This window comes from Syngnathoides biaculeatus, chromosome 3 (genome assembly GCF_019802595.1).
Source record: "Syngnathoides biaculeatus isolate LvHL_M chromosome 3, ASM1980259v1, whole genome shotgun sequence".
Lineage (NCBI taxonomy): Eukaryota > Metazoa > Chordata > Actinopteri > Syngnathiformes > Syngnathidae > Syngnathoides > Syngnathoides biaculeatus.
In genome coordinates this window covers 17,660,304-17,687,454 of record NC_084642.1, presented here as the reverse complement: position 1 = coordinate 17,687,454, position 27,151 = coordinate 17,660,304, and the positions used below count along the sequence as shown (strand labels likewise).

Below are 27,151 nucleotides of genomic sequence, written 5' to 3'. Positions count from 1 at the left end.
ATAAAGGTAAAAGCGAACGCGATAATAAAATAATGCATCACAGTATCAAATGATCCCAAAATTGAAAAAAAAATTAACATGTGTGATGCGCTACTTCCATCCTCACGATCGACTAAGAAAAGCAGTTTGAATACAAACGTAAATTAAAAAAAAACTATGAAAAATAAATCCACATCAGATGTATTTTTAAAAGTCCAACAAAAATCAAAGAGTTAAAGAAAAAGGACTTAACGAATGTGCGCAAGCTTTTGGACTGCGACGCAGCGCTCACACGCACAGTTCTGCAATTAACTGGCACGCGCTCGAGAAGACACACACACGGTCGCTTGCGCGCAAGTAAAGCAATCGGGCAGTCATTAAACGAGCTATTTAAAAAAACAAAAATTAAATGATCCATCCTGAATGGATGGATGAAAGTTGCCCATGCAGATTTTCACGCTAAAATGCTCTTTTTCGCCGCGCAAAGTACAAACAATCTATACGATTTTGAGAAGTGATGGGGAAAAAATAAATTAATAAAAATAATTCCTGGTCGTGGCTCTATCTTGAAAGTAGTCGAGTGGAGTGGACAAGGGGGGGGGACACAAGGAGGGGAACAAAAAGTTGACAAGATTGTCGCCATTCGAAATGAGCCCTTGCATTGTTCCACTTGGGGAGGGAGCGAGTGAAGACCGAAAAAAAAAACAACTATAGAAGAGAAACGAAAGAATGTTAGTTAACGCAAGAGATGGGGGGAGAGCGAGAGAGAGGGAGAGAGAAAGAGAGAGAGAGAGAGAGCTTTGAATGAGCGCTCCCTCCACTTTGCAGTGACTACACCCCTAAAGAGGAGGAGGCGGAGGAGGACGGGGAGGAGGAGCGTGCTGTTCAGCGAAGTAGACTCCTCAATTTCCAACTTAGCATCTTGGCATACGCGACTAGATTTTCCCATGCAGGGCAGGCGAAGCCCCCCTAAAAAGTCTGTTTGACGGCCGAAAGCAAGAATAGGCACCAAAAGACAGGAGCTGCAACTTTCATGACAAGCAAAAACAACTGGAGAAAGGGAGAAAGAAACGATTTTTGGGGGGGAGGAGGAGGAGGAGGAGGAGGCGGCGGCGGCGGCAGGTCTCCGCACACGGCTGTCTCTATGCGCCCATGAGAGGCTGAAGACAGGAAAAAAAGCCGGGGGGGAAAAAAAAAGCAAAAAAAGTGGAGGGGAGACAGAGTTAAAGTTGCCGCAGCTATGGCGTACCCTCAGGGCTACTTGTACCAGCCATCCGCCTCCCTGGCCCTCTATTCGTGCCCGGCAGCCTACGGCACAAGCGTCATCTCGGGACCCAGGACGGAGGAGCTCGGTCGTTCGTCGTCCGGCTCGGCGTTCGCACCCTACGCCGGGTCCACCAGCGCCTCGTCGGCAGCCGCCGCCGCCGCCGCGGCGGCAGCGGCCGCCTTCAGCGGCGCTTCGCCGGGCTACAACTCGCACCACTTGCCGTACGGCGCAGACGCCGCGGCGGCTGCGGCGGCCACCTTCACCTCGTATGTGGTGAGTACGAGCGCGTGTCATCAAGTCTTTGAATGTGGAAGTCTTTCATACAATAGTTGTCATTTAAGAGTCTTTTTTTTTTTTTTTTAATTTTGAACTAATTCTTGTTTTTTGTTTGAATGGGCAAAAAAGGTGCGTGTTTTGACTATCATCATGACTGTTCGTGTTAATGTTTTTTTTTTTTTTATTCCAAATGTGTTTTGCTCATAACAACCAATCGACTTTTTGAATTGTTTAGCAATTTTTCAGAGCTCGCTCAGTATGTGGGCCTGCTTACTGTATTTGGCACTATAAAGGTTCACACGCCATATAAGTCGATGAAAAGACCATATTTACGTATTTGAATTACATACAAAAAAATTTGTCAATAAAACCTGCGTTATTTTTTCCCAATATGACTGAATATTTTGCGTTGTGCCTCCCAGAGTTCCCCCTACGACCACTCCACGGGTATGGCCGGCTCCATCGGGTACCACCCGTACGCAGCGCCCCTTGGCTCCTATCCGTACGGCGACCCGGCCTACCGCAAGAACGCCACGCGGGACGCCACCGCCACGCTCAAGGCCTGGCTCAACGAGCACCGCAAGAACCCGTACCCCACCAAGGGCGAGAAGATCATGCTGGCCATCATCACCAAGATGACCCTCACCCAGGTCTCCACCTGGTTCGCCAACGCTCGCAGGAGGCTCAAGAAGGAGAACAAGATGACGTGGACGCCGCGCAACCGCAGCGAGGACGAGGAGGAAGACGAGAACATCGACCTGGAGAAGAACGATGACGACGACGCCACCCCCAATAGCAACAACTTCAAACCCACCGGAAACAAGACTCAAGATTCATCGGATACTGAAGCAGGTCTGTGGTCCACTTGCAGCGAGAGAAGGGGGGGGGGGGGGGGGGTGGGGGAGAGAGAGAGAGAGAGAGAGAGAGAAAGAGAGAGAGAGATGAAAAAAACATTAATTTTTCATCGCAGTCGTTTCTACTCAGGGTGCAAAATTGATTGCTGGTTAATGGCGGTGTATTATTTATAATGGGACAATCGCTTTAAATAATAATCACCTTGAACTGCCCTCATTTGACTTGCCAGTGGATGAAAGTGCTGCTCATGAAAAGTCTTTAGCACACCATTTGTCTGGAAAAGCATAATATCAAGTGTGGACTGGCCTCATTAAAACAACAGTCGTGGAAAAAAAAAAGATTATTGTCAAGCATTCGCCTATGAGCGTGTAATTATTTTGCATGCATCTAAACGTATTGTCTGTGTGTCTTGTGTTCAGATGCCAAAGGGCTGCACGCAGTGGACGTGGGCTGCGAACGCTACAAGGAGGACCCCCTGCACCCGAAGGACGCGGACCCCCTCCTGAGCGACTCCGAGTCCAAAGACCCTGAGGACTCGCAGGAGCGGACTACGGACTTGTTGTTGGATTCTTCCTCCTCCTCTTCAGCCTGCGGCGGCAAGCCCACCACGTCGTCGCCGCGCGCGGCGGGGGCTCCTTCGTCCGAGCTAAGCCACGCGCCCACCTCCGTCATCCACTCCCCCCCTTCGGCCCCTAAACCCAAACTGTGGTCCCTGGCGGAGATCGCCACGTCGTCGGACCGGTGCAAAAGCGGCGGGGAGACGCAGCAAGTCCAGCGGGGCGAGCAGCAGTCTTGCCCGGTGGTCATGGGCCCCGCGTCGGGCTCCCCTTCCCGGTCCTCCCCCGGCGTGCTCTCGCGGCCCCTTTATTACGCGTCGCCCTTCTACCCGGGCTACTCGAACTACCACGGGGCCACTTTCGGACACCTCCACGGCTCCGGCCCCAGCGGCACCCCCTCCTCCACGGCGCACTTCAATGGATTAAACCAGACTGTGTTAACTAGAGCCGAAGCTTTGGTGAGGGAGAGCCACAGAGTGAGAGGCCAAGCGCAGGTTGAGCTTTGTAAAGACCCCTCTTACGAACTCAAAAAAGGTATGTCAAACATTTAACAGACCACCCCCCCCCCCAAAAAAAAAAAAAAAAAAATCAAACCATGAACTTCTTTTTAAATTATTTGGAAAACAAATCCAGCATCTGAACATTCAATTCGCCCCCTTCATTGGAGAAAAGAAATGTTTAGTTTCCCAACGAGTGTAAATGAGAATGGTCTTAAAGGCTTCAGCCGAAGTTATTTGTATTAAACATGTATATTTAATGTAGCAATTTTTTTTGTATTTAAGAAAATGGACGACACGCTATCTTTGAAGTAAATTATGGAGAAAGGAAAAACTATATAAATATATTTGTGCAGCGGTTATTTTGTGGATGGCAGTGTGTTTCTCTAAAACAAAACAAAACAAAACAAAAAATAAAAAAAATGGGGGGGGGGGGAACTAATGCGCGACCTGGCGGACGCGTCTATGACCATTTTCATTGCGAATATGACAAAAAAAAAAAAAACACCTGAAGATGAAACATTTTCAAATGCATTTGTTTTCAATGGCGTTAAAAGGGATCCGATCCGTTCTTATTAAAAATTTCCCTTATAATAAGCCGTTTAAAGCCAATTACTTGGCGTGTTTTACGCCGCGCAATCAGGTGTTGGACCGAGGTAATGAGCTCGATTTTATGCCGAATTTAGACATCATTACCAGTGCAAAGGAAGGCTGCTTAAAAAAAAAAAGAAAAAGAAAAAGACAGCATAGTGGTTCCATTAATGCAAGGCGAGGGACACACTCGCTATTTTTAACGTCTGTTTGGGCACACACGCACGCGCACGCGCCAAGCGGGTGGGTGGGTGGGTGGCGGTTGGTTTGTCACGCGTGTCGTGGAAACTCTTCCAACCTCCGCAGGTAGGTGTCACACTTGCTCCTGATTTTACAACAGCAGGCCGCACTGGTTCTGGTCCTGCTGCTGTTCAATTGGGGGGGGGCACACAGTCCTGCATGGCAATAATAGTAAAATCATAATAAAAAAAATTCAAGCAATTGTGATTTTAAAATCCCCAACTGTAAAATAAATCTTTATAATTTAATAAGTATTCTTTCTAAATAACATCAATTGATTGGTTTGGAAAAGGACTGTGATAATAATACTAATACGTGTAAAACTAATAATGCTACATTTGACCAGATAAGTGAAATAAGCAATAACAATGACTAATTCAGAAAAAAATGCTAAACATTTCTAAGAAAAAAACACATTAGCTTTTAAAATAGAGCCTAAAAATGGGCAGGTTGCGAATGCTCCGGTTGTGTAGTGCATTGCTCCCCTCACCCCTCCCTCGAGCCAAAAAGTAAAATAAATTAAAAAATACATGAAAAAAAGAAGGCAGAGGGGGAAAACAGTTAAAACCTGTCGTCTTAGATTTCTGGCTCGATGCCTATAAGATAAAGACTATTTATGTTATCTTCCATTCATTTATTCTTCTTCTTATTATTATTATAATTATTATTACACGAAATATGACAACTCTGAGGAGAACATTTAAGTAAAGACTTATTTTAATAACAATAATATATCATGGCTAATTTTGTCGAAAATCCCACAACGGGAGAAAAAAAAATGTTTCCAAATGTGAGAACAAGTTCTAACATAAAAAAAAAAAAAATATGTGTTTATTTTTTAATTCTTGATTTTTGGCTGTAAAAATGTGCGTGGCACAGAGCCTCAGCAGCGGGGCCTTGAGAGCAAACGCACCCGTTCATAAATTAATTTTAGTCTGCAAATATTTAAAGGACACAACCATTATCATCATCATCATTATTAATCATTATTTTTTATTAAAATTTCCCCCAGGCCTCTCACGTGTCTCACACACACACACACACGGACAGTGACGCGCGCGCGTGCACGACAACGCGTAATGAGTGTGTATTCTTCTGCCGACTCCCAGGGGGTCAAACTGCTCACTTCACGTGCTCTAATTTATAATAATTCTTATTAATATGGCTATGATTACTGTTAGCGTGATAAGGGGATAAGGAGTAGGGGGGGGGATAGAATACTGCTGCTGTTGTGTGTTACGATGGGGGGGGGATCTCCACGCCCTCTGAGATGTGGAAATCATAAGATGAGCCTGACGTCACGTGTTGGCACGCACGCATGTGTGTGTGTGTTTCTGTTAAAAGACTCCAAAAGTGTCAGATGGGGGCGGAATGGGGTGCCAGATGCCCCCCACCCCAAACAAAACAAAACAAAACAAAACAAAAAAAAAAATCCGTAACCATAACGATGTAACGTGCTAATTATTCATTACAAATGTCCTCTCTTTTCAAGGTTTGTACCATTTGGTGCCTCGCTCAATAATTGGAATTAATTCTTTTTTTTTAATTAAAACATCCATTCTCAGCTGAACAATATCATGAAAATTGAGGTGATATAGCATATATATTATAATTATATTATTTATATTATAAAATATATATCAAGTAAAGTAAAACAAAAAGGGAATTGATAATAATAAAAATGAAGTCGCCTTCATTGAGCCTTTAGCTTTTCATTACCTGCTAATTATCTTTGCAGTGTAAGACAATGTGCTTCATTACTAAAATACAAAATGTTATCTAGCTTTAAAATGAGTTTGAATGGGCCAAATATTAAACATGTATATTGTCCACATTAGATGCCCATGTGATTGTCACTCAACGTTTAAGTACAGCATTCAGAGAACTGACTGGGAAGTTTAAAATGTAACCCCAGAAATTGAGTGTAGTGCTTGACTGGCCCTTTTTTTTTTTACATTTTTTTTTAAATCAATAATAATATTATTAATAATGGTGGTGGTTATAGTGACGCATGGATAGCCCACCTGCCTCCCAGTCTGGGATCAAAACTGATCTGCAGGAGTTTGCAATCCCCCCACCCCCGCGCTTGCCTGGATTTTCTCCTATACATTCCGCAAACATGCATGATAGTTTATCGAAGACTACATTTTAGGTCGAGCTATGAACGCGAGTGCAAGTATTTGTCGTAGTCTCTACGTGGCCTGTGATTGATGCGTGATCAGTCTTTGGTGTCCCCTGGTTCTCTCAGCCCAAAAGCCAAATCACCTGCGACCCGAATAGGAATGAAAAATGTAGAAAATAAATGGATCTGTTATCCCCCCCCTCACACTTTCATTACTTTTCTTCCAGGATGGGCTGAAAGAAATCATTTGGCCTTAATGTGAGGCCAAAGTAGCGTCCATTTGGCTCAAGTTGAAATATGCTTCCTTGTCCAATAAAGACCTCGAGCGGCAACCGCGGAACCTGTTGATCGGCTGTAACTATGACAAAAGAACAGCCAAAATGCACGCCGGGGTGAATCACGGGCTAAACGACACTGCGGATTACTCATTGACACAAGTATTGCCAAATAAGAAATGAAATAGTGTTGAAACGGCCGCCTTTCGGACTGGAAAAAGCCTTCCGTTGCCGGGATATTTGATTCCGAACAATTCAACCGTCCCCCCTTTGTTTCCTGACAGTGTACCGGTTTTTCTACAGCAGAGAACAAAGACGAGGTGGATTAAGGACACGCTACTGCAGTGTGTTCTGTTTTGAGGCATTTCACAAGAGTTTGATGTCTTCCATCCTTTCATTATCTGTATCACTGCTTCTCATTGGGGTGACAGGTGAACCGGAACCAAATCCCGGCTCAGAGAAGCGGGGTACACCCTGGACTGGTTGCTGGTCAATTTCTGCGTGCACACCAAATGGAGCACAAACAACTTTTCGCACACACCAGTGGACAATTTCATTGAAGTCAACATGCATGTTCTTGGAATGTGGGAGGAAGCACGAGTCGAGATTCCGAACCCCAAACAAACCTCGGAACTGTGAGGCAGACGTGCTAACCACTGCCCTGCCGTGTTGCCCTTTGGTATTCTTCAGTTTTTGTTCATTAAACATGGCAAAACCCCACCCACCCATCCACTTCTCATATCAATAACTTAGCCTGTTTTATACACACACACTTAAACTGGGGGAGAAAAAAAATAAACATGTCAAGGTGAAGTGCGGCCGTGTTAAGTACGCTTTCTAAAAGCCTCTCGGACACATTGTAAAGCCACCTCAGATAAGGTGGTGGCAGGGGAGCGAGTGATTTAGCAGTTTTTTATTTTTTCGCCATTTTCTCTGGCTTGCTCGCTCGCTCGCTTCGCCGACTGTTTTTCTTATTTCTGCCGAGAGAGCTCCTCTGGGGAGAGATTACACGTGTAATTTTCTGCAGCGAGATGTTTTAAGTGACCTCCCCCTACATAAATAAAACATTTGTATGAAGAGGAAGAAGGAGAAGGAGATGGGTGGGGGGGAACATTAACTGGGAGTGATGAACTATGAAGTCTTCTAGGAGGCCAAAGGGGGATTGAGGTTGAAAAAACTGACAGATTCAGTTGCAGTGGTGAGTAATAGAAGCTGCTTTTTAGCAACGTGGATCGTTGAGTGCACACAATGGTATGCAAACATCGTCATTCGTGCTTAAAGGGTTGTGTTCAGTGGGCGGCCATGTTGGCACCCGTGCAGGGGTCCTGGGGCCAAACCTGGAGGACGAGGAGGAGGAGGAGGAGCATGAGGAGAAGGCCAAGACTTGCAGGTATGCACGCAATTGCACAATCACTGATTTCTTCATATTGGGATCATTGTTTTGCGCACTTACAAATAATTGAAGTAGGAAAATGTGCGGTACCTTGACTTGACCTGACCTATGATTTTTTTTTCAAGTTATGACCTGTCACCCAGCCACCCAATTTTAGGTCTTGCGCTGTGTGCGGAAATTGTGTGTGTGTTAAGTGGAGATATTTCTGAATTAACAGGGGCGTTTTGTTACATTAAAATCTAAACACAACTTTCTGATATACAATAAATTCCCCTTTTTTATCAGTATTATTACAGCTCGAGCCATGTTGTACCGAGCAGCGACGACACTGAGTGCATCGTGTTTGTTGTTACCGCTGTGTGGCAACAAGTTCCTTTTTCTGAGTTTAATTTTTTGTTTTATGGTTAACAGTGCATTTTATTTATTTTCATCTTACAGCCCATACTGACTTGTGGGGCAAAAAAAAAAAGTGACCGAAATACATAACATATTCATTTACTCAGCTGCTGACAGATGGACAGCACAAAACTGTCAGATTCCAATTCAATGGTACTGTAATCATAACCCAATCACATGATTCATTTTTTTTAAGCCATGTTGTGCTGAGCAGAGATGGGACGCCGTACAAAAAAATTGAGGCCTTCAACTCCAGAGGGGCGATGACATTAATCCAACTCAATTGGATGTTAAATATGCTCCTGTTCACAAGACAAAAGTCCAATATTTAGATGTCATACGCATTTTGAGCGAGAAAAGTGACAAATGCTTCATGTGGATCACTTAAATGCAAGAAGGAATCAGGAGAAAAATAATGCTTGATTTATTGTTATTGTCAGCATTTGCACAAAAAGGCGGTATAAACGAGGTGGTTCAAACTGGACCCCTAAAGATGACAACGCCAGTGATGGAGATTGATGAAGTGTTTTCTTTCAACCCCCTTCGGCGGGGGTCCGGCGAGGGAGGGATGTTTATTTACATTTGCCCTTTTCAAATGATCCCTTTCTTCTCAACATCTGCTCGACATTAGCACGCAGATATGAGTCCTAATGACCGCTGTAATAAAGCCTGACACACACACACACACACACACACACACACACGACGTTAGCGTAACACGCAGTTCACCTGTGACGCTGTCCCGCTTCTCCCGCAGCCACGTCGTACACAAAGCTGGACCTTCTCTTTGTGTTCCCCCTCAGTTTGGTGCAGCCTAATGGATGCAAATGACCACTTACGTAATTGGATCACCTCCCAAGATGGAGATAAATGGGGCAAGACCTTTTTCCAAAGTTATTTTAAGCCTTGCGCTGCTCTATACGTGTGTGTGCGTGCGCGCTAATGAGGAGGGGGTGAGGATTTAGACCCCCTTTGGAGGAGAGCTCCAGCCCAGCCCCTCACTCCCAGACAATGAGGGGAGGGTGGGATGCAGGACGGCATCGAGGGGCCCCCTAAGTGTAATGGTGTCCCAATAGCAATTTGGTAATGTGCTGTTGGGCAACGTCACTCACAGGCTGCTCGATCAAAACGCATCACAATGCTGTCGCCTGTTTTTTGGGTGCGTGATGGACAGATACAGAAAATTGAAATTCTAATGGAACGCTGGTGGGGAGCCCCAAATTTAAAAGAGGGTTTATGCTTTAATGTAGCTTTGATGGGTTTCAACATTCGAGTGTGGGAAAGTGTGGCAAAGGATGGAAGTGGGAAACAAACACCCATCCATCTATCCATTATCTGAGTTGTCAACCCTCACAAGGGTTGCGGGAGTGCTGGACTCTATCCCTGCTATCTTCAGGCAAGAGGTGGGGTACACCATGAGCTGGTCACCAGCCAATTACAGGGCACAGAGAGACAGACAACAGTCATACTCACAATCACACCTAGAGGAGCCAATTATTACATGTTTTTGGGATGTGGGAGGATACCGGACGCACGGAGAAAACCCACCCAGGCATGGGAAGAACATGCAAACTCCACACCGCCGGGGCCGGGATTTGAACCCCGGTTCTCAGAACTGTAAGACCAACACTTTACAGTGGGGTCACCATGCCGCCAGTAAATGTAATCATCCATCCATTTTCTTTGACGCTTATCCTCACGAGGGTCACGGGGAATGCTGGAGCCTATCCCAGGTGTCAACGGGCTGGAGGAGGGGTACACCCTTAACCGGTTGCCAGCCAATCGCAGGGCACATAGAGACAAACAGCCGCACTCACAATCACACATAGGGGCACTTTAGAGTGTCCAATTATTCCATGTTTTTGGGATGTGGGAGGAAACTGGAGTGCATGGAGAAAACCTAAGCAGGTACGGGGAGAACATGCAAACTCGACACAGGCGGGGCCGGGATTTTAACCTCAGAACTGTGAGGCCAACACTTTACAGCTTGGTCACCGTGCCGCCAGATTTTATTATTATTGATGTGATCCATTACTTAATTTTACAGAACGACTGTTACCTCAAAATCCATCCATTATCCAAGCCGCCTATCCTTACAAGGGTCATGGGAGAGCCAGAGCCTAACCCAGCTAGCTTCGGGTGAAAGGTGGACTACACCCTGAACTGGTCGCCAGTCAGTTGCAAGGCAGATATCAACACCATCATTGAGCGGGAATCGATCCCACGCTGACCGAACCAAAGCCAGACGTGTGTACCACGACACCATCAGTGACTCTTGTTACCTCAAAATCACCTGCATGATTAATAAAGGCTTTATGATGACAGCAATTGGCATCTGACAAAGATTATATGAAGTTCTTTATTTCTTAAGGGGGCAAAAAATGCCGAAAAAAATTGGATGGAAGATTTGCACTGAAAAACGGCGATTGTGCTGAAAAAACAGCCAAATTGAAATGAGATATAATAACGTGTAGACCTTTTATGTGAGCATCCAATATGATTACTAAAGAAAATGTAAGTGGTCGCTCCGGCATAGCGTACTTCAAAACCAGTGGCTCCGAGCCAGTGGGAGTGCGTTGGCTTGCTGCACCTCGATTAACAGTGCGTTTTACAGCCAATACGTAATCTCATCAGAGAAAGGCTTTAAACAGATAAAGACCACCCCTCACTCACAAACCAAGCCCCCCCACACCATACCCTACCACCCTTCCCAGATGAGTCCTCCCATCCAGCACTAAAGGAGCCTTGAAGGAGGCTCAGGACGATTCGGGCCCAAGTCATCAACTGACCTTTTTCAATAAAAGGAGTGGTTTCTGCTCCGATGGCCGATTCGTTGGTCTTGCATGGGAAGGCCATCTGGATCGAGGGATGCGATCGCCGGAATAGGTCAGCACCTGCCAGGGTGAGTCCTCCTCGGGAAGATGCTGTGGATCTTTGGGTGAGAGGCGGGGGGGAGTCACAGGGCACATACTAACGAACAATTGTTTACACTCACATTTTCACCTATGAACAAATAACAGTCTTCAGTAAACGTAACATGCACGTTTTTGGACACTGTATATACTTTCAGAATACCTGGAAACAACACAACACCACACAGGGATGCCCCGAGCCAAGAGTCCATCCAAGAAATTTTGAGACCAAAGAACAGAGTAGGTAAACATTGTACTCAAGGAACAGTCCTGTTACATTAAAATAATATGACTCAAGTAAAAGTAAAATGTTGGGCTCCAAATATTGATTTGAGAAAGAAGGTGACTTACTTCAGATCTAAAAAAAAAAATCAGAGCATGGATGTCAAATACTAAAAATAATAATAACAACTGAGAGGGTGGCACAGTAAGACGACGGCTTAGAGCAGGGGTTGGGAACCTTTTCGACTGAGAGTCCCAAAAAGGCCGAATATTTAAAAATGTAATTTCAAAAGAGCCGAACAGTATTTTAAAAACTAACTACAGGTGTGTTTATGAATTTATGTAAGACAAACACTTTTAGAGTACAATAAGTCTCTGAATTATTTTAAATAACATTGTTACACTGTTGCTCACCAATGATGAGAAAAGTACTTCTCACCATTAATGCGACAGCTAGTGCTGTACGATTTTGCTGATGGCTTTGGAGTTCATACATGGTCAGATTAAGCTTGACGCAGGCGTTCATTGTGAATGTAATGAAATTTGATTTGCCATCATGCTGGTACGCTGGTGAATGGGTCTCGCCGACACAGGGATGTCTTTTATTCGTTTGATTATATTGTCTTTATGCAAAGTTGGCAAAATATTTATTGGCAACGTCGAGTACTAATGCTTTGGCAAACCGCCCATCTGGGAATTTAAAAGTCAAGTGTCCTCCCTATAAACATTCTAAAATAGATATTGAAATGAAAATTACACGTAATATTATTCACTTCATTGTCTATACGAAAAAATAAATATGAGCAGAGAGCGCGTCATCCATGTGCAAAGTTGCGGAAGTCTCATTTGACATCCAAGTGGTTTCCATATTAGCTGCATCTCCTGTCCGTGACGTCACCCCAGACATTCACCATTGAACACACGCTGTGGCCCCTACTGTGGGAGACGAACACGCTCCCTCTGACACGGAAGCTCTTTTCGAAGACGAGAACATCTCACAACCAAGTGAAGTTACTGGTACAATATTACCCTATTGTTTCGAGCCATATTTAATTTATATGTGGATCATGGTCAAACCACCTCCCCGCCCAATCCACCTCCGTGCAGCGGTGATAAAAACAATGCCGCCCGTGAGCGATGACGACGCCATGGCCAGACTGCCTCACCGTCCAATCAACATGCGTGGTGGAGATGAGCGACCGTGGCCCAGCCGCGATGAGCCACCAAGGCCGGCGGCCGGCTCGGCCTTGTCAAAAAGGCCAGTGGTGATCCACAAGGCCTGTGGAGGCCGTCCTTCAGTGGCTGCTACACGGAAACCTTCCGATGCGCACATCGACACATTTAGCACCCCTGATTTAAGGATCACGCCCCGCCCCAACTATTGTTTTTTTTAGTACCTGTATACACACCTACCTGTCATTTGCAACACAAAAATCTATCCTTTGCACCCGTGCAATCCATTTTTCCCGACGAACCGGATCTTTTGGAAAAGTATGAAGAGCGAATCGATCCTCCCATGTGTTCGGGCAATATCCAGCAATACAACGAGCTGCCATTTTGTCTAACATGAAGGAAAAACGAGCTACTTGCCCGCAGGTAAAACTAATAGAAACAAACGAGTCCACTTGAGCGCCCTACTGCCTCCATCGTCACTTCCTGCTTGTTGTCGAAAACATATCACTCGAGAGGATTCTCAAGCTGTTTGCTGGGTTAGCCCAAGCCGTGTTGATCATTGTAACGGAGTTCAACCCTTTCCGGGCCGGGGTTGCAAATTTGCAACAGGTTTAATGTAATCGAGAATTTTAAGTCCAGAGTATCATTTTCTGAAAGTATCAGATTTTTCTCTCTGCAAAATTTTATTTGGTCCAGAGAGGGTTAAGTATTGATTCTTTTTCACATAAATACTCAAGTAACAGAAATAAAAGTATATACTTTGACAAATACAAGTGATCCAAAATGTTACTTGAATAAATTTAGTGGGTTACCCTCCACCCCTGCCTGAGACTGTGACGCGTACATCATTGGACCACCAAGATACATTCCTTTTATCCTTTTAATGAATAAAAACAACAATGATCACTCTAGGAACACCCAAAACATGCAACCCACACGTTACACTGGATATCCCACAAGGGGAAACTCTTTTCCATACATTTTTTTCTTAAGGGTACCTCGGAAGTGAACAGGGCTGCCTTGCAAACAAAATGAAGACTGACCCGTCATCATTATCTATTATCTATTATATATGTTTTTTTTTTTTTGGCTTTTTGGGACAGTCAAGAGGAAAAGTGTGATGTCACAAAGGAAAGCGTTGGCCTACTTAGTAAAATTTGAGTCAAAATTATTAGTTACAAATCATTTCTTTATAAAAAAAAATCTGTTAATTAATGTAAATACATGTGGTATGTACTACAAGATAATTACTGTAAGTCCAACTGTACCTACAAAATGCCAGAAATGACGCCTCATATTCCCTCTCCATCACATAAGTAGTTTCAATTCATTTTTATTGTGATTATTATTCTTACAACCATGAAGTTGGAAATTTTTTTTGAATTGTATAACGTTTAGGATTGTTAACATGTTACAGTATGTAGTAACAAACGACTTTTACGACACAAATAAATAATGTTATTGAATACAGAGGCCTTTGTCCCAAAGCTTTACCATGCAATACTGCAATTTAAAAAACAGATAATGTGACTATCATGGAAAAAAACAACAACTATTGAGGCAGGTTGTCCAGTACCTCTGGAGGTGCTATTGTTTTGGCTAGCAAGATGACTTGATAATAGTAAACTTAATTGTACATATTCTACCGGCACGACTTGTTTTATCTGAGTGGGCAAAAAAAAAAAGCAAGGATTTGAAGTGGGGACACACTGGATCTATTTCAGCAATTATGAGGCTTTTCATGATTAAATTGCACTCCAAACTGGACACTTTTTAACGTAGGCTCAAGTCACACATGAACTTATTTTCAGAAAGAGCACACTTCATTCTGCCCCCGCAGGCTTTGTACCTGGGCCTCTTTTTTTGTGGTACGCTTAGGAAGAATCCACAACACATTACTTGACTGTCGTAAAAACCTCCGCTCCTTCTTTGTGTGTGCGTGTGTGAGGGGGGTGTACACAGCAAACACACTTTTAAGTACAGAAAGGTGTGATTTATGAGGTTGTCACAGGAAGCATTGTTGAAGAAAGCAATCAAAAAGCACTTACCCGGCTCCTCCGAAGTGACTGCTTGCTTCCTTGCTGGCTAATTTGTGGAACTCCCGTGGAGAGGCTAGAAAAGGGTTTGATGAGGCATATAATGATGATTAATGAATTTATTGCCTCGTTGCTCATCAAACGCCTGTAGTATATATACTTCTCTGTTTCTTCTTCAGCTTGCTAATGTTGTGCGCGGGGCCACAGAAGGCCAGACGTGAGCTACTATGTCACCCGGCTCCTCCCCCGTTGGGCTACTAACACGAGTGACCCGATGGGTGCGAAAATGCGGGCACAGACAAGCACAAGCAAAACTTTCAGTCAGATCGCTTTTGTTTGGGTGATGGGTAACTAGATCCATGCTGGTCAGGGTTGTAATAGTTTGTATTTTCCACGACAGTTTAAATAAAAATATATTTATGTTTTTTCAAGATTAGTGACTTTTAACATATTCTTCGAGCAGGTTTTTCCTTTTTCAAAAATGCTTTTTTTTAGTTTGGATTTTTTACTTAATTTCAGTATTTTTTTTAAATTCAGTGTGTTTGTCAAGTGTGAGAAAAAAAATTACAATTGTGGAGGAAAATGTGAAGAAAAAATATTAACCGTCACAGATGAACAACCATTCAGAAATCAAATACAGGTCATGTATAACAATGCAGTGAATAATACACCTTCTTAGGTTAGCTTAGATGCATCACAAAGTACGGGAAAACCATTTGAGATAAAAGCTGTACTATGACTTTAAAAAAAAAATTGAGTTAAACCCCCCCCCCTCAAAAAAAAAAAAAACACAAATCAAGTTTTATTTGGGCAGAAAAGTTGATCACTGGTTACCACATCTTCTACACAGTTCCGGGGACTGGGGTTCGAATCCCGGCTCCACCTGTGTGGAATTTGCATTCCTGCGTGGATCCGGTTTATCGTTGGCCTGAGCCAACCTGAAATAAACCATTCCAAATGTTCTCCCTGCTCTTGGGTCCAATGCAACTCACATATGACAATTTCTCCATCTGTGGTCCCTTATCAAAGTCCTCCCACCCCCCCAAACGGAATTTTGGTTATTTCTTGTCTGTTTTGGTAGGTTTACATGAGAGGATGATCATTTTTTTGTCAACTGTGGGCCTGTGAAGCACTTTGAGACTCTGTTTTTGATTCCGTCCTATCCAAATAAATTTGGTTTGGCTAGTCCAAAAGCACGGCATGGTGGATCAGCTGGTAAAGCGTTGGCCTCACAGTTCTGAGGTCCCGGGTTCAATCCCGAACCTGCATGTTCTCCCCGTGCGTGCGTGGCTTTCCTCCAGGCACTCCGGTTTCCCCCCACATCCCAAAAATATGCAACATTAATTGGACACTCTAAATTGTCCCTAGGTGTGATTGTGAGTGTGGCTGTTTGTCTCCATGTGCCCTGCGATTGGCTGGCAACCAGTTCAGGGTGTACCCTGCCTCCTGCCTGTTGACAGCTGGGATAGGCTCCAGCACTCCACGCGACCCTTGTGAAGGTAAGCGGCAAGGAAAATGGATGGATGGATTGTCCAAGAGCAGAGGCGGTTCTAGAGGGGTTGCCAGTGCCCACGTCACACCGTGGCTCATCCTAGGTTTGCTTCAAGCCAGCCCCAAAAATGAATAATATACAACTCAAGTTGTTTTGGGACTGGAATTGCTCGGTAAAATGTTCAATCGGCACGCGTCAACCCAAACCTACCCCCCCATTGAGGACAGCAATCCGAGGGAGTACCAAATTACAGCCACTCTAACAAAAGACTTGGTCCCACCCTGACCCTCCAAAATATTGGTGTTGTACTGCCACTGACCAAGAGGGGGAGTAGATTGGTAGGTTGAATTACGAGTTAAATTCGTTCACTGACCATGTTCAATTTGTTTGTTTCTCAAATCAATATTTTTCATTGACACTTTGTTGAAATCCCTTTAATCCATTCAAACCTCACAAAAACCAATAAAAAAGCACTGTATTGCAGAAAAACAATTAAAACATCACATGCAAAATGTGTGAATATTTGTAAAACAAACTCAATGCAGTTGATCCATTTCAAGATTAAATATTGCGTCTCTGTAATGTATTGTATAGAGTATAGGTTGAAAAGGGTTTTCAAATCATCGTATCCTGTTTTTATTTACGTTCTGCCCAACATCCCAACTTCATTGGACTTGGAGTTTGTAATATCACAGTAAGTAACGTTTTGTTATACGCTCAGTGAAATTTTGTCAACACAAATGATGATTAACAACTGAGAGGGGAGTGCGTACGTGATTTTGTGAGCGAGAGAGAGCGAGAGACTCACTCGGTCACTATGGGGTCAAAAGGTCTCTTGAAAAAAAAAAAAGTTTTCTTTCTTAATAAGCCCCTCCCACAACTGGTCATTGATGCATGTTTACACCCGATTACAAAGACTCGCCTACTCTGTGCTCAAACGGGCTTGAAGTCCTCGCTTGTTCACGATACTTCAGCTCGACTGAAGAGCGCATTGTTGCACACACACACACAGCTCAACCTCCCTTTACCCATCCTGAGCAAACACACACTCCCCCCAACAACCCACCACAATCCCCCTCCTCAGAGATAAACTCCCTTTCTTCGTTCATTAGGATGCTCCCTTAAATACATCAAAGAGCTCCTCGGCTGGCACAGTAAACCAATAAAAGCAATTATAACCCCGTATCTTCGAGGCACTCCTCATCTCTGGGGGTGTTAACATTAGATAATGAAAGAGTTTGGATGACGCGAGGTTTACGATTTCCGAGAAAGCGGCCTACGCTCGTAGCTTCAAAATACATCAGAAGCGCCGAATTGTGGGGTCAAAATTACAAGCCATGTGGAACCTGGAAGTACAGCGGGGGCTAGGAAGAACCAATGAGTAGCTATGATTTTTTGAAGTTACTCAACGGCAGAGAGTGTCATGCGTCTATTGCTGGTAGTGTGTATATTTGAGGTTATTTTTTTTTTTTAGCATTATATTTTATGATAATGTGACGTGGTTCACGCAAAATGCGCCATAAATTGGAGGATTTGAATCCCTGTCCTCAGAATTGTGAGGGAGACGCTGTAACCAGTTGAGCACCGTGCTGCCCTCGGTACTCATCGAATTGTAATTGCGCCACAGAAAAAAAGGAACCGCAATGATCACCATAAAACTAGAGGAAGGAAATTGGTATAGTTTGATGGTAAACCAAACCTCTGTGGAAAAATAAATCGATCCATCCATCCATTTTCTTAGCCGCTTTTCCTCACAAGGGTCATGGGAAGCCCTGGAGCCTATCTCAGCGCAGGGCACATAGAGACAAACAGCCACACTCACAATTACACCTAGAGGCAATTTAGAGTGTCCAATTAATGTTGCATGTTTTTGGGATGTGGAAGGAAAGCAGAGTGCATGGAGAAAACCCACACAGGCACGGCGAGAACATGCAAACTCCACGCAGGCGGGTCTGGGATTGAACCCGAGACCTCAGAACTGTGAGGCCAATGGTTTCCAGCTGATCCAACTTGCCGCCAGAAGATTTCCAATCTCAGGTAATTTTTTACCCCAAAACAAATGTGTTCATTCATTTTAATGAATAATTAAGAATGCAGATAGAAAATATGTATTTTCATTATTTTATTGATTGTATACGTTGCAAGGGTTTTTTTGTGCGACTAAAAATGTACCAGAAAGAACACCCCCAAAACCCCTACCTCCACAACCCCCCCCCATTCAAATTGCTCTACTATCACTTTAGTACATGCTGCGCATTTCCTTCAGTCAAGTCAAATAAAAAATGTGGCAGAATCCCACCCAAAAAGTAAATCTAAATATGTAATGAATATAGTTTGGGGCCAAAAAGGGGAAGGGGTCATGCAGAGTGGTCATGAGAGGATCAAGCCCATTTTGTTCCTACGGTTTCGCTTTTTTTTTTTTTTTTTTTGTTAAAACCTGTTGCATGTCTGTAAGACCATGCCAATGAGTATTTTCTTTATTGTATAATGAAGTTTCAAAGTAACCATACGAGCTCATTTCCACACTTTAGTTTCAAGTGAAAAAACTGTCAAACACAATTTGCTGTGGAATTTTGGTAAAACACTTTTTTTGAACGCATTTATCCTCCATAAACGATTTAAGGCATTTGAAGTATGTATATATATTTATACATATATATAGTATATTTTTTGGGGTATTTTATACCATTGTTTTTCGTGAATATATTGTACTTTACCCATAATTCTGGTTGGTACAGGCTGGGAGCTACTTGAATGATACATTTCAGCGCACATCCACTCATATACACACACACATACAGGCAGTCCCACACATATACACACATTTTACTCAAATGTGTTCGGCAAATAAACGCCAAACTGCTCAAAAGCACTCACTTGTACCACGGCAGTTGGCGAGTACGAGCGCGCCACTTCTTTGGAGTCCTTGACCTGTTTGACTGACTCTCAAATGTGCGGACTTCATTAGCGGGTCAACCACTTGGGCGCTCGTACCGTCATTAGTAAATACAAAAGTATTGACACATACATATAAAAATCTTATGCACATTACGTCATCGACTTAAACTGTTTTATCTACAAGGCGGCGCAGCCACGAGCTGATGCGGGGGTCACCCGACCAATTACGAGTGTTCCACCCCGAGCAAGTCAATACCAAGTAAAACACTGATTCATTATCAAAATTGCATGGACAAAAAATGCAAAGTAAAATTGAAGGCAAAAAAAAAAAAAGAAAAAGAAAAGATATATAGATTGGCGTAATACGCGTACAGTTAGACATTTCCCGTTTGCGTGCATAATTGCTTTAATGTGGGCTATTAAGTCTAAGTGGGTATGATTTTACTGTCTGGCCTACATTCAGGAACATCCCCGCCATGATCAATACGTATGATTTGTAAGTCAGCAGCCATCGATAGCGTGCTGGGATCGTTTAAGTATTTGACATTGTCTCGTTCTTGGGGATATTATCCAAAGGGTACACTGATGGTGGAGGACAAAGAGGAATGTGCACGCACACAAACACACACACAAAACAGTCGTAAATGGATTTTTCGCGATAAAGTTAAACATTTGAAATGTTAAAACGGCTCAAATTAGCAATCAATCAAGTTGTTATTTTAAAGCTATTTTTAATCGCGCTGGATAGTAGATGTTCTGAACTCCTGTTCCATGTCAATCTAATATTCTATCTATCATCCATCCAGCCATCTTCTTTTTCATATTTTATGCTCAATCCTGTCATGGGTGAGTTGCAGCTCATCCCAGCCGACTTTGGGTCAGAGGTGGGGAAAACCCTGGACTGATCCTGAGCCAATCACAGGGCACGTATAAACAACCATTCACAACCACATTCAAATCTATTGTCAGTTTTAGAGTGTTCAATTAACCAAACATACTTCACACAACCAGTCAGAGAAAACCCACCCAAGCTCCACAGAGGAGCGACCGAGCTGGGATTCGAACTCAGAACCTCAGCGCTGTCAAGTAGATGTGGTAACCACAAAATGAGTGATCTATCTCAACCACCTTAGTTGGTGGTTTCTGCAAAGTAGTTCACAACAATATGCGTCTACTGCTTCAAGACGCAAATATTCAACAATCAATTCCCAACAGATTTCATCATCTAGATAAATAATTATTACTTCACTCATGTAAAACAGTGTAGCTCTGGACTGAAGAAAGTACAATTTGAAGACCTTAGATGATATCAAGTGATCACTTGTTTATAAGGTATTGTTGTTTATTGTATATTTGGAAAATGACTTACGATCTGTGGATTTTGGGGCTTAAGTGTCATTTTTAAGGACAATTAAAACTTATTAAGGAGCATAATTTTTTCTTAAAGGAGACATTCCGTTTTATCTTATATTTTAAGACTGTTCCCAGGGGTCTAAATAACTTGACACACCTTATTTATTGTCTCGGTGAAATTGGCGCATTTGAGAAGGGCACGTTGTCTCACCCCACCCCTCACCCCACATTTTACTTGGCCACTAGATTTGTTGCTCTGATGACTGGGATGGAGCCAGAAGATATGTGTCCTACTTGAGGAAGCGAAGGCCAGAGTGTGGGAAAAAAAATACTGGTGGAAGCAGACGTTCCGACACTAACTTGTGTGTATGCGGGGCATGGAAATATCATCGTAAACAAATGTTCCCACCCCCCACCCGACATCCTCATCGAGCAATCAAGTATGAGACACTTTCCAGAAAACAAATGGCTCTTCTCTCCTTTTGACTTGCATGTGGGCGTTTCTGCCTTATAGTGTTTCAGACCGGCCCACCTGATGATGTCATGGGCAGAGAAACTTGGAGGCCATTATTTAAATAAGCACCACTTGGAGACACACACTTAAAATTCCACAGTTAGCAAAGATTTACTTTTTAATCTCACACTTGATGTATGGCCTGGTACTCCAGAGGCCCCATTATTTATATACAAAAAATACTGTATATAGTCAATTTTGCATAATAAGCCTCCATCAAGCATCCTCTGAAACACTATTTAAGGTTTTGAAAGTTTAGTTTTTTAAAACCCTTGTCAACATTGTGCTTCACCTTGTGATAAAATGACAAAAAAAAACAACCTACAGACGCGACACAAAGCCTGAGTGACACAAACAAGATACCTTTCTACGGTAACACGAGGTTAAACGGCGTTATCGCGCGCTGTAATCTTAAGAAAAGTTTTGGGTTTTGGCAACAGACAAGCGTGACATGCGATCTCCACCCACACACCAAACCAATGAGTAACTATGTTTTGAATGAAGAAAGGGGTCTGTTTTTGATTTGTATCGTGTCATGTTTTTACCGACAGCCATTGTCACAATGACAGGATCACCACCAAATATGCCCCCTCAACCCCCCCCTCCAAAAAAAAAGTGATAGGATCAAACAACAGGAAACAGAAGAGCTTCTAATCATGCTGGTATTTGTTTCAGGTGTTGGATCAAATGTGTAAACGTAAGCTGTTATGCTATCATAAGGAAGAACTAAAGCCAAAATGGCGGCAAAGCTGCAGTGTAGCACACATGAACTTTAGCGTAAAATCTTACTCGCGTTAGCTTTTGGTAATGGGGCCTCCTAGATTGTTCAATGTGGGAATTGGGGGTAATTTGACAAGGGCAATTTAGAGGCTGGGTGGTGAAGTGCTGCATCCATGTGTGAAAATAAACTCTAATCCATATCAGGTTGTCTGCTCTCGGTGGTAGAGTCTCCAAAAGTCCCCAATAACACTATTAAATGTCATGATATATGTTGCTGGTTTCATCTTTGAAAAAAAATGTGACTAAAACGTTGGAAAAGTTTGTGTTAGTGTAGGGTTTTTGAATAAAGAAAGCTGGTTTAAATTGAAAAAGACAGCGTGTGAAAGTTTGGTGAGGCCACTTCAAACTTTAACATCCCATGGATAAAATTTGTAAAGTTTAAAATAACACATTTCATCACACTTCAGAGGAGCCGGGTTCAAATACGACCTCACCATTGTGGCGTACAAATGCTTTCCCCATGCTTGCATGGGTTTTCTCCAGGTACTCCGGTTTTCCACCAAAATCCCAAATTTGAAGCACGGTAGGTTCATTGAAGTCTCTAAATTGTCCGTAAGTTTGAATGTGAGTACGAATGGTAATTTGTTTGCATGTGCCCTGCGATTGGGTGGCAACCAGTTCAGGGTGTACCCCACCTCCTGTTCAAAGATATGTGGGATAGTCTCCAGCATACCTGAGACCCTAGTGGCGGTAAGCGATACAGAAAATAGATAGATGGATGGATGCATATGGTTATCGTTGTATGGTAGAATCTGTGAATCACTAACATTGATAATATATGAGTGTGAAAAACAGTAAACAACTGGAGAAATTTGATCATGAATTACAGGGGCTTTTTTTCTTCAACTTCAGTTATACTGTAAAAGCGGTTTCCAAAGGTAAGGACGAGTCCCAACATCTAAGTCCACATACAGCAGTAGCTGAATTGTTTTTTTATTAAATCCCTCATGAATGAAGCTGTTTATCAATGCAAACAATTTCAGAAAACAACGTGTTCATCTATTCTTTTATTATAAATTTAGTGCAGATTAGAGTCAGAGGTGAGGTGGAGCTAAGAGGCGATACACACACGACTGGTCGCTGGTCAGACTTTAGTGAAGATTTTTGAGATTTCTTCTCTGAACCTAACGTGCATGTTTTTGGAGGGAGGGAAGCCGGTGTACCTGGAGAAAACCACAGTTTGTTCTTTTAATGATGAGTGGATGCTGTGTCTCCCTCAATCACGCATTCCTCTGGCGCGGTTTAATCTCAGTTTCAACCGCAACGCCGAGCAAGACACAACACAGGAAACCGTGACGTGCAATCACGTTAGCGTGTAGTCTGCCGCAGCCTCCAATCCTACAGTATGTTGGCTCCACCGTTAAAATGACTGTCGGTCATTTGGTAATTACAGTAAATAAAGAGAGGGAAAACCTGTCAAACTTCTCTATGATTATCAAAGGTTTCTCGGCAAAAGTCAGACGGTTCTGAATGTCAATTTTCTCGTTTTTCTTGATTCAACTCGCACAAACAAAAGCCTTCGACACTTCAGGCCTTTTTCTTCCCCTCCGCACGCAGTGAACAATGCAGCGGTGCGCCAAGGATTACACTGTAAAATATGCATGTCCTGATGAAATATGCATACAGCCGTGTGTCATCAATGACACGCTTTCTACAAAGGCTCGACCGCATAGGCAGGGAACGCTTGTTTCTGCTTCGACTCCCAAGACTTTAATGGCTGTAGACATACGAAACGGCTCATCGGGGGGAATGATTAAGCCTGGCGCGGCTGCATTTGTTTCATACGCTCAAGCGTTTGTTTGCTTTATTTCAGTTAACTCCAAGAATGAGGATAATAGAGCATGTAGCAAATGGGAGGGCTCAGTGCGCCAAGCGGCATTGTTTTAGTATTATTAAACGCCCCAAATATCTGCAGGAAATAAGAATGTTTGCCTGTGGATGTGGGCCTAATCGACTCAGTCATGGTGGTTTGACGAGGGAATGTTTTCAAGTTTTAACAGGGTCGGTTCCAGCGTTGCAGCCGCCACCAGTGATCGAACTGCAGAGAAGTAGTTTCTCAGTCACTGAGAGAAAAGAAGCGTATGTGGGCATATTGACATCCTGGCAAAGTGCTAAAATCAGTTTGGAATGCTGCTAAACCTTCAAGGAAAAGTATGCCGATAAAGTCCTATGCCCGAGTTTGTGGTTTGGACACGGATACCAGCAATTCTAGAAACAATATAATATTGGACATTAGACGGCAGGGTGAGGTATTGGTTGGCATATCTGCCTCACAGTACAGAGGTCCCATATTCGAATCTAGGCCCAGGCTTTTTTCTCCGGAGGTTACCTGTTCTCCCTGTTTGTGTGGTTTTCTTTTTTTCTAAACGCTATCACACAATTTACCAAGATGTCAGTACATGATCTGGGAACTGCTTTTAATTGTGAACATATACCCTTTAATGATGACAAGAATTGACTTATTTTTAACACTTATATGACAGCTGTTGTAGACCGTTACCCTCACTGTTCTCAGGACTGGGGTTCAAATCCCGGCCCCACCCGTGTGGAGTTTGCATGTTCTCCCCGTGCCTGTGTGGGTTTTCTCTGGGCACTCCGGTTTCCTGCCACATCCCAAAAACGTGCATTATTGAAGACTCTTAATTGCCCCTAGGTGCGATTGTGAGTGTGACTGTTGTCTATCTCCATGTGCCCTGCAATTGGCTGGCAACCAGTTCAGGGTGTACCCTGCCTCCTGACCAATGACAGCTGAGCTAGGGTCCAGCACTCCCACAACCCTTGTGAGGATAAGCCACTCAGAAAATGGATGGATGGATGGATGGATGACAGCTGTCTGTCTATCAGTTGATATATCTAACTATCGAAATGGGGGATGTGCAAATAATTCAGTCATAACCAGAGTTAGAATTGTAGTGTCAAAAACAAACAAGGAATTTGTCTCCGGTAGTTGGAGCCACCCTAAAACATGAAAACACAGTCACTGACCAATAAGAAGCTGCCAGTAATGTGGTCATGCTGATAATGTTATTTTTTTGACAATTGTGCAAATGAAACTGAGTCCTCTAGCAGTTTAAAGAAGATTTTAATGACAAATTGAGCAATAGTCTGGTGCACTGACCAGTGTGCAAATGGCACAGAGACTTCAACAAATTATGCTGTTTAAACTGACGACTGGTGTTATAGTCTGGAACAATGTCAATTGTGCAAATAGTGCAGATACTTCTCAAGCACATGAATGGCCAGTATTGGTCAAAAACAGATATGCAAGTAGTGTAGAGTGGTGACAGACACAGATATGACAACAATCTCAAGACAAAATCGTTTTTAATCGAAATTTTAAGACGTTAATGGCAAGACGGTAGACGTCGTTGAAATGTCTCCTAGTTTTAGTTTGTATTCCTCAATAGCGCCTACCAGAGCGAAGTAGCTTGCAGGGATTGTGACCAAAATGTAGATGGTCCAGGAGGCTATTGCATGCCCTTCTTTTAGTCCTGGCATCATGCAAGTCCTCAAGGGAGCATACAGGGGAACCGACAATTTGTTCAGCAGTTTTAATTCTCTGTTTGTCCTTTTTTGTGGCAGCACGGAACCAGACTGTGATGGATGAACACATATAGCCAGAACAGAGGGCTGTTGTGTACGTTCCATTATGATAATATCCTGGATTGCACAAATGGGAAATCCTTTACTTCAGTTGTGGAAAGTTTGAGCCCAAATATATTTTTGACAGTTAAAAACAGATTATTACAGCATTCTCAGATCTGGATGACTATCATTGGAACGTCAAGAAAACCTCAGTGCTTTCGTGTACCTCCCGAATACTGCTGTATCATCTGTGAACACCGTGGACAAAGTTTGCCCTTTTAAGTCTTGCTTTGTGCCTATTCGTTACAAGAGCCTGAGGCAACAAACAGTGCCATCAGATAATCTCCCTGTGACTCCCTCAATCGGCACAAAAACTTTCGCAAAAGTGAAGCACAAGAGGGTTCAACCTGATGGAAACTGTGCCCTTGTTCCCTCTAGCTGCTTGGCTTCACGTCTCAGGTGTCTGCTTCTCTTACAAGGTGTGTGTTACCATAATGGGCCAGTTTAGAGGGGCCCCTCTCCGGGGGCTCATCCCTCCTGCAATGAAGGCATGTGAATCGGGGCTGTGTCCACCTGGAGGACATCTCGGTGCCACCCGGCGTAAGCACTGGCAAAATGTTGGATGCAACTCAACCTTCGTATCGTCGAATGTCTATAATTATGAAAGCCCTGTGAGAGATGATGTTGCATTCTGACTTACATACACATTCTGGTTACGTCGCCGCTCTAGGAACATAACTCCGTCTTAAACCGAGGACCCAACCCATTGAAAACATTGCAATGAGACACTCTTTTTGGGCCATTTCACTGTAATTCAGCGGGGTGTTTGGGAAAAGCCAACGAACGTCTGTCGCAGCAGTGTTAGCTTTGAGTCTAGTCTTCACAGGCTATTTCTCCCCACAAATGGCGTTGTGTCCCAACGACTTGTGCCAGAACCACCACAGAAGCCGACATACTACCACCCAGCCCCATCTGTATCCTCTGGAACTGGAACTTGAATCACGACATGAGGTTATAAATACAGCACCCTTCCAAAATGTAATTTTCTCCCTTCAAAGCTGACCATCAAAAAAAATAAAAGAATAAAAGCAAAGAAAGAAAACAGAGCGACCACAGCATTTATGCAGAGCTGCCACAACAGAGACCTACGGCAACCACACTTACACTTACAACCCTCTTGACATTAAGGCTTTTAAAAGGCAGTTTAGACTCTCCAAATGCGGGGGCATACAAGCCTTTTAAAAATTTAAGCATGTCCACATGTACGTATTCATGAGGAATGTAATAACAAATGGCAACCAAGCAGTGAGAGGGGGAGAAAACAAACACACAGACAGACATAATCAATTACGTCCCATTCTTGTAGGTTGTTTATTGACTGTACCCGTTTTAAAAATGGCAGCGCGTATATCTTGTAAACCCTTAAAAAAATATGTTTTAGCCGCAGACAATGATGACATGTCCCCTTTAAACAGCCCCCTTCTGCTGCATGTATGACTCAATGATAATTACAGTATTGAGCGTTTTAAAGAGGGCCATAATTACGATAATCTCAGCTTTCATTCTTGGAGAGTTTATGTCCTCCTCCACCTTTCTTTCCTTCTCTCCATCTTTCTTCCCCACTGACAGCTGCGTTGCCCGGGAAGTACTCTTTCTCTTGCTCCGTTCCTCCCTTCGGAGTATAATCTATTGCCATCCTCCCGGTGCTTACATGTAGCTACACGGTGAGTCAGTGCTG

The 27,151-nt window shown here is 43.4% G+C and overlaps 1 protein-coding gene across 1 annotated transcript; it reads left to right on the top strand.

Moving 5' to 3' along the window:
• The first annotated feature begins 886 nt into the window (after window positions 1-886).
• Window positions 887-4,390, top strand: irx5a (iroquois homeobox 5a). Its single transcript, XM_061813990.1, has 3 exons — window positions 887-1,519; window positions 1,945-2,374; window positions 2,797-4,390. Exons 1-3 carry the CDS (start codon window positions 1,220-1,222, stop codon window positions 3,483-3,485), a joined length of 1,419 nt encoding a protein of 472 aa, XP_061669974.1. The 5' UTR covers window positions 887-1,219; the 3' UTR covers window positions 3,486-4,390.
• The last annotated feature ends 22,761 nt before the right edge of the window (window positions 4,391-27,151 follow it).

What these genes read in the sequence shown, in the direction of transcription:
- irx5a (XM_061813990.1), top strand. Translation starts at nt 1,220, where the DNA reads ATGGCGTACCCTCAGGGCTACTTGTACCAGCCATCCGCCTCCCTGGCC. An exon ending in CCACCTTCACCTCGTATGTG is followed by an intron (nt 1,520 to 1,944) that starts GTGAGTACGAGC and finishes TGTGCCTCCCAG; the next exon opens with AGTTCCCCCTACGACCACTC. An exon ending in TTCATCGGATACTGAAGCAG is followed by an intron (nt 2,375 to 2,796) that starts GTCTGTGGTCCA and finishes TCTTGTGTTCAG; the next exon opens with ATGCCAAAGGGCTGCACGCA.